A 7,915-nucleotide genomic window follows, 5' to 3' on the forward strand; every position below is an offset into this window, starting at 1 on the left:
GGCTTTTCATCAAAGATGTTAACATCATCCTTTCCAGGGCGGGTCTCGAACCTACAACCTTCTGACTGGAAAGCAACAATACCAACCACTGCACCTTTGATCCCTCTTCCTTAACATGTTTAAAAGTCATACAAGTCATACCATGTCGTCCAAAACTGGCATTACCTTTGAAAAGCATGTAAATAAGGAAGCGATTCTGACCCGTGAAGGTTTTGTGAAGACCATTTATTATAAAAACATCGTGTTCAACATGTTTTCTGACATCCTGTGTGCTCACAGTAGTGACAATGAATCTGTGCAGTTTTCAGAGCAGCTCAGTCAGGACTCAAAAGAGTGAAGCAGGAAAAATAAAAAAAATAAAAAAATACATGGAATCAAAACAACAGGAGGAGTGAGACAACTTAAAAAAAAAAAAAAAAAAAAAAGATCTAGTGTGTGTAAAACAAAAACAAAAACTTTCTTCAAGGCCTTGACAGACGGGAAAAAGTGAATTTTCTAAATTGCTTGCTCCCACATAAACTATGAAGAGGCACTGAAATTCACCTTTTCCCAGTGAGGTACAGTAACACACACACACACACACACACACACACACACACACACACACACACACACACACACACACACACACACACACACACACACACACTCTTGCATGCTTCAATATAATTAACATGTAAAATAGCACTCTTTGTCTTTTCACATGTGCACAGAAAAGCGACTCGACTTCTCCTTTGGTCAGAAATGAAAGAACGATGCTGGAGGGGGGGGGGCGGGCGGAGTCAAGGTGGAGAAGCCTGCTGATGTGCTTTTCTTTTGTTGTTGTTTAAAGTTCTCGTTCATTCGGACGCCGTGTCGACTGAGAGAGCGGCTGCAGCGGAGGTGCAACGCAAAGGCAAAGTGGTGTTTTGCCACTCAGGAGGAGGAGGAGGAGGAGGAGGGTAGTGGTGGTGGTGGTGTGTGTGTGTGTGTGTGGGGGGGGGAGGGGAGGGAGGAGGGAGGAGGTCTGTGTTCACACTGAAAGCAACAAGTGGCCAGAAAGTACTTTAATTTCAAGCTTTGGAAGTTTGTGTGCTTATTGGCTGTCGAGGGCCAATCAGGTGACTGCAAAGTTTCTTCGCACTTGTTTCTGGCGGTGTGAACCCAGCGGGAGGGGGTGGTGGTGGTGGTGGTGGGGTGGGGTGGGTTTGGGTGGGGGAGCAGAGGTGCGCACCCAGCCGACTCATGCGGAGGGTGACGGTGAGTCGGGGTCCGGCTCGTAGTGGTAAGTGGCCTGAGTGTGGCTGCTGCCGTGCTGCTGCTGCTGCTGCTGGTTGCTAAGCGACAGGCTGTGCGCGGCCTGACTCGAGCTGTCCTGAGCCGGCTGGTCCTCGTAGGGCGGCGCCGGCTGGGGGCCCGCGATGCCCTCCGGCCCCGGCGTCGGCTGGTGGGGGTCGTTGGCGCCCGCCGGCGGCAGAGTGTCCAGCTCGTCCACCTGCGGGCCCGTAGGCTGCATGACCACCAGCTGGTCCTGGGGAATGTCCGCGGCCGCCGCCGCCAGGTTGGTGGTGGACTTGGACTTGACGCACTGGAAGTCCACGTGGCGACTCTTCCCCTCCTCCTTCTCCCACGACATGCGGATGAAGGGACGCTGGACGTAGTTGTAGATGACCTCCGGGCGACCTCCGGGACGGCGCTTCACCTTCTCTTTGTAGGTCGGGTATCCTGGTCGAAGAAGAAAAAAAAAAAAAAACTAATTAGCGCCTGCTCGGTAAATACAAAGCTACAGCATCGGTTGCTAAGCAACCAGTAAACGGTTAAACGTCCCGGGCCTAGGCGTGGCGCTTTGGGCCGTCGCCATCTTTGCTGGTTCGGAGCGGTTTGGAGCAGGAAGTGACCGTATTCGGGGGAGGAGGGGGAGGGGGGGGGCTAATATCAAATTAATGAAGTCAACTGAAGGTGATTGGAGTCGACCTCTAGTGGCACCCGGTGGTACTGCAGCTTCAGCCACTTTCCGCATCGGCCGCATTTTTCAGACCCGGAAACTACGTCCACTTTTCCGCGCAGTCAACGGATGTCGTGTGTGTTTGTAAAAGGGAAAAGTTGTTTGTTTACACGGGTTAAACAAAAAGACAGAAACGTTCATTCGTGGGCTTCGGAGATGCCGTTAGCCGAGTAGTTCCCTGTGGACGGAGCTTCGTTGCTCAGCTTACAAAACAATTAACAGCTCCTGACTCATCTGTCAATTCTTATCTTTTTATTTTTTTTGGGGGGGACAAATATATATATATATATATATAAAAAAAGAAAAACTTCCGACACAAAGTACCTTCAATTCCCAGCCGGATCTTTTTCAGTCCTCGGTCCTTCAGCACCGACTTGGCGACGTCTCTGTTCTCGATGTACTTGAAGAAGCGGTACAGTTTGGTGCTGTAGATGACTGCAGAGAGGGGAGAAAAATCAAATTAAAAAAAAAAAAGAACATCCGGCACGTTGCATCGCCGCATATTTAACAACCCGAAACCAACAATGCTCGTCTGTCCCCTTTATTTTTTTACAGGAACGACTTTTCCTGCCCCGTCTGCGACGTCCTCATTTACGTTTCCAGCCGCTCGCAGCGTGCATTTATTGGAGGACCGTTTTATTTAACGGCGGATTCGTTTGCTTTTCCAGCAGAAGAACGGTGTATTAATTAACTCGTGGTAATAAATGTGTCATCTGGGGAGTGTGCAGCTCATTGACTCGCTCACAGAGGAATAAAAAAAACAAAACAACAACACCAAACAGCACATCAGGGTTTGGAAAAACACTTTTTAGTTTGAGCTTTGTTGACGAGACAAACGTAGAATAATTCCAGATTTAGCTCTTTCAAACGTCGCTCCCGTTGCTGCACACTTCATTCTTCTTATTATTCAGAGCATTGTAATGTGTAAATAAACGTATTTGCAACTCCAAACTTTTGTTAAATCTTCTCTCCTACAGTTTCTTTAAAAAAACAACAACCACATTTGGATGACTGTGACCTCGCGGCTCCGAGTTCAAGTTAAACCAGTATCGGAAAATGTCTGGAGAAAAAGCGTGAGGTAATCGGCAGCCCGCAGGAAGTGTTCACGCTTAAAAAGGGAACTTGCTTCACGCAGAATGAATCCATCTTAACCTGCTTTTCCTGTAAGCGGAGCGTGACCGCCATCAAATTATTCTCACCCGGTTATGAAAGCCACCGTAACCGTTACCGGGGGAAAAAAAAACAAACAGGTCAGCGGAGCAGCGCGGGGGAGGGGGAGGGGCTTGAGGGGGGAAGGGGGGTGGTTAAACCTTACTCTGGGAGTACTCCTCCCCCATCTGCGGCGGGTACTCCTCGTCCCAGTCCACCACGTCGTCGTCGGTCAGCACCACCACGTGACACTCCCTCTCGCCGCTCTGAGCGCTCGCCACCATCAGCGGCAGCACCATCTCCTCCAGGTAACACTCGAACTGATGCCGGGCCCCGTCGTTGGACAGCTCGTGCATCAGGGCGCCTGAGGAGGGAGGGAGGGAGGGAGGGAGGGAGGAGGGAAAGAAGGAGGGAAGGAAGGGAAGAAGGAGGTAAAGGAAGAAGGGAAGAAGGAATGAAAGAAGGACAAAGGAAGGAAGGGAGGGAAAGAAGAAAGGAAGGAAAAAAGGAAGGAAGGGAAGGAGGAAGGAAAGGAGGAAGGAAGGAAGGAAGGAAGGAAGGAAGGAAGGAAGGAAGGAAGGAAGGAAGGAAGGAAGGAAGGAAGGAAGGAAGGAAGGAAGGGAAGGAGGAAGGAAGGAAGGAAGGAAGGAATGAAAGAAGGACGAAGGAAGGAAGGGAGGGAAAGAAGAAAGGAAGGAAAAAAGGAAGGAAGGGAAGGAGGAAGGAAAGGAGGAAGGAAGGAAGGAAGGAAGGAAGGAAGGAAGGAAGGAAGGAAGGAAGGAAGGAAGGAAAGGAAGGAGGGAAAGAAGAAAGGAAGGAAAAAAGGAAGGAAGGGAAGGAGGAAGGAAAGGAGGAAGGAAGGAAGGGATGGAAAGAAGAAAGGAAGGAAAAAAGGAAGGAAGGGAAGGAGGAAGGAAAGGAGGAAGGAAGGAAGGGAGGGAAAGAAGGAAGGAAGGAAGGAAGGAAGGAAGGAAGGAAGGAAGGAAGGAAGGAAGGAAGGAAGGAAGGAAGGAGGGAGGGAAAAAGGAGGGAGGGAAGGAAAAAGGAAGGAAGGAGGGAAAAAAGGAGGGAAGGAAGGAAGGGGAAGGAAAGAAGGAGGAAAGGGGGGAAAAAAGGAGGGAAGGAAGGAAGGAAGGAAGGAAGGAAGGAGGGAAGGAAGGTGAGAAAAGACGTTAAATGATTCCTGAACAGATATTGAGCTCATTTAGTTTATTTTTTCTTAATAAATCAGCATTCAGGAAAAGAGCAGTTTCTATTACTGCAACAATCAACTCTGTCAAACTTAAATGAATGTAATAATTATAAATCAACGGGGTTTCTTTTTCTTCTATGTTACATTTTTTTTAAATGTTTTCTGATGATTTTTTTTTTTTTCGGATTGGATGTTTTTTTGGAGGGCCGACATATCAGAAGCTCAAACTCCAATAAATAAAACACGATTAAAAAGTAATTAAAAAGTAAGTAAATTCAACTCATGAAGGCAGAAAAACAATTTCTAAACATCATTTGATCTTTTTAAATACTACAATAAACAGCAGCTAAAACTTTAAATATAGTTGTTTGGGAGGGGGAGGGGGGGAGTTTGTTAACTGTATTGTATGGAGGTGGATGTGATTAAAATGCTTTTAACGGGGACATCGACGCGCCTAAAACACGCAACCAAAGACCGCCCAAAAAAAAAAAGAAACGGAAAGAAAGGATGAAGACGACTGCTAACAAGCAAACGCGGAAGTAAACAACTTTTAGAAACGAAAAAAAAAAAACGAACGAGGGAAGAAATGTACTCAACGTGCTTTGAGTGACAGCTCGTTGAGTGACAGCTCGCTGAGTGACAGCTCGCTGCCGTCAAACGGAGAACGAATTCGGGGGGTCGTGAACGGAAAAAGCCGCTCCGCTCTCCTTTAAAACGCGATTTAAAACGGCCGGTTTACCGCCAACGTCTAAAAATACAACAAAAAAAAGCTGCGACCTCTCCGCCTCCGCCGTTTCGTTTCCCCCGGTCGGGACCGTCGGCCGAAATCCTGGAAACTGTTTTAAACATCGCAGAAGCTCAAACTCTCCCAAGAACATCACACAAAAAAAAGAAAAAAGAAAGAAGATTTCACACGTCGACGTTCGTTTATCTAAAAAAAAACAGACGTGGGTACGCGTTAGCTTCCTCCTCACGCCTCGAAGCAGAAACTAACAGATTAACCCCCCCAAAAAATGATTAAAAACAACAACAACAACAAACCTACACGCCTGTAGTTGGAGGACTTAAGAGCTGCTTCTCTTTGAGGTCGGTTATCTGCCTGCATAACGGGCATTAAATCTCACAGCTAATCATGACCTACTTAGAGCTCGGCACCGAGCAGCAGCCGGCTGTGAGGCTGAAGCTGCTCCTCCCACACACACACACACACACACACACACACACACACACACACACACACACACACACACACACACACACACACACACACACACACACACACACACACATGAAAAACACGAGGCGGCGACTTGCACGACTGCAACAACAGGGAAAAAAAAAGACCAAAAAACCATCCCGAGACGCACACATGACCGAGGAAGCTGCAGGATATTTACAGGATATTAAATAAATAATGCAAAATACAGAACGACATCAGGCTTTTTTTTAAAAAAAAATTTAAATGAGGGAAACGGCATCATAACGAGCTTTCACAACAAAACGACGACGCGGCCGACAGCAGGAGCGACCGCTCGGGTTGTTTTTTTTAAATGTCCAATCCTCGCTGCTTGGTTGTTGTTTTTTTGCTTGTTTTTTTTTTTAAAGTGTGCGCGTCTGCATTATTTTTTTGGGGAGTAGAAATTCAAAACAAAACAAAACAAAACAAACAAAAAAAAACAAGTCGGTTTCCTCTAACGCAACAACAACAACAACAACAACAACAACAACAAATGTGCGCTCCTCACTCACCCGAGCTACATCGGTCTGCGGCTCTAACACGACTGGCACGGTTAAAAAAAAAAACAACTAAACAAAACAAAAAAAGCCAGCAGCAGCAGCAGCAGCAGCAGCAGCAGCTGTAGCGGAGCGGAGCGGCGTGGAGGAGTTGGCGGTACTCACTGAGGTCTCTGCACTTGATGGTGCTGTAGTTGAAGGAGATGCAGAGGTAGTCGCATGCCTCCCTCAGCTCAGGGATGGAAACGCCGTCGGGGCAGCGGATTATCCCCGACTTGTAGTAATCCTGCCATTTTTTTTTTTTTTTTTTTTGTCCCAGCAGCAGCAGCACACACACACACATGCACACGCACACACACACACACACACACACACACACACACACACACACACACAAATGTACGTTCAGGCGCGGGAAGGAAAACAAGGCGCCATTATTAATGGTGCTCAGAGATAGAGAGATGGAGGAGGGAGGGAGGGAGGGGAGGAGGAGGAGGGAGGGAGGGAGGGAGGGAGGGAGGGAGGGAGGGAGGGGTAAAGAGAGCGGCAGGGTGATGAAAGCATAAAGCAGCCGCCGACGTCACGCCGCCTCCCCTCGCTCCACTTTCTCCCCCGTCGACTCTCGGCCGCTCATCTCTTCCCCTCGCTCTCTTTTTGGAGGGTTTTGTTTTCATGCCGAAATTAATCCCCCCCCCCAAAAAAAAAAAAAAAAAAAAATCACCACAACTAAGCACTTATTAGCCGCATCCTTTCGTTGCCGATGCCCGTCACAGGGTGGGAGGGTGGGAGGAGGGTGGGGACATTCAGCGGGACTACTTCCCGTCCTCGCTCGCGATGCCTCCGCTGCCATGTTTCCGTCTCGTTATGCAAGAGACGTGAAGCTGCTGCAGTTTTTTATATTTTTTTATAGTCGGCATCAATAAACAATCACGAGTCTCTGCTACATCAAAGACTTTAGTTTTTAAATTCAATTTTTCAGGCGAGTTTTTTTTTTTTTTTTTTTTTGGGGGGGGGGGACTTTTGAAACTGCAGCCGTCTCATCAAAAGGTTTTGATTCTCCTCTCTCATCGTCTTTCGCCAGCAGGTGGCGTTTCCACGGTTGGTTGGTTTGATCGCAGATGTTAAAGACTGTCTCCGGAGGAAGAAGATCCAGTTTGAATCTGTTTTTGGTAACATGTCCATGTTGATGTTTTTATTTATATTTATATATATGTAAGCTAGAAGACCTAACGAGTGAAAGAAGCAGTCAGCAAATTTTTTTGTTTTGTTTTTTTTTGTTTGTTTTTTTTGGAGCTGACAGTCTGATTAAAACATAAATGAAGTCCCTTAAACTGCAATACCACCGAGGGCCACTAGGGGGTTGGCTCTGGCTCCATAGACTTCCATTCAACTTTTTTTTTTACGTTTTTTTTTTATGAAATACAAAGTCAATACATTCAATAAAGTCACTTCTTGTCCTTATTTTTCTGGCGGTCTTAAATAGAAATAATCCTGTCCATTAATTAGATGTTAGGCCTTAAAAAGGAACTTTTTTTTTAGGGCGTTTGGGGGGTGGGTGTATCTGTTTGATTGACAGGCCTGTGGTGGAGTCAGGTTTCCACTATCGGCTCAACGAAGCCCCATCCTTAATTATAGGTAACTTAAGCTTCAGTACCATTTAAATGGGTAAGTTAAATTAAAAATCCGGTGGAGTCGTCACGAACCGGGAAATTAGCTATAGAGACGGGTTTTTCTTTTGTACTGTTATGTTTTTGTAAACATGTTTTATTTCTGCTGTAAAGTTGGGGCATTTTAACGTGGACGTAGCTTCCGGGTCTGAAAAGGGAAGCCGATGCGGGAGTTCGTTTGAGCTGCAA

The 7,915-nt window shown here is 46.9% G+C and overlaps 1 protein-coding gene across 2 annotated transcripts; it reads right to left on the minus strand.

Moving 5' to 3' along the window:
- Window positions 1–208: 208 nt before the first annotated feature.
- On the minus strand, window positions 209–6,535 carry LOC138630686 (BTB/POZ domain-containing protein 10-like). Of its 2 annotated transcripts, none has more exons than XM_069715164.1 (4): window positions 6,225–6,535; window positions 3,300–3,497; window positions 2,309–2,419; window positions 209–1,704 (listed from the first exon to the last, which is right to left on the minus strand). In XM_069715164.1, exons 1-4 carry the CDS (start codon window positions 6,400–6,402, stop codon window positions 1,223–1,225), a joined length of 969 nt encoding a protein of 322 aa, XP_069571265.1. In that variant the 5' UTR covers window positions 6,403–6,535; the 3' UTR covers window positions 209–1,222. The 2 variants fall into 2 exon arrangements, with proteins under 2 accessions (XP_069571265.1, XP_069571266.1); XM_069715165.1 differs by lacking the exon at window positions 6,225–6,535 and adding an exon at window positions 6,075–6,155.
- Between the last annotated feature and the right edge of the window lie 1,380 nt (window positions 6,536–7,915).

This window comes from Brachyistius frenatus, unplaced genomic scaffold (genome assembly GCF_029030835.1).
Source record: "Brachyistius frenatus isolate BFR_SWC_R1_liver_20210118 unplaced genomic scaffold, ASM2903083v1 Contig_139, whole genome shotgun sequence".
NCBI classification, from domain to species: domain Eukaryota; kingdom Metazoa; phylum Chordata; class Actinopteri; family Embiotocidae; genus Brachyistius; species Brachyistius frenatus.

Coding starts and splice junctions, on each gene's coding strand:
- LOC138630686 (XM_069715164.1), bottom strand. CDS start 6,402: ATGTGTGTGTGTGTGCTGCTGCTGCTGGGACAAAAAAAAAAAAAAAAA. Junction 3,498..6,224: donor CATCAAGTGCAGAGACCTCA/GTGAGTACCGCC, acceptor CTCCCTCCTCAG/GCGCCCTGATGCACGAGCTG. Junction 1,705..2,308: donor GATCCGGCTGGGAATTGAAG/GTACTTTGTGTC, acceptor TTCTTCGACCAG/GATACCCGACCTACAAAGAG.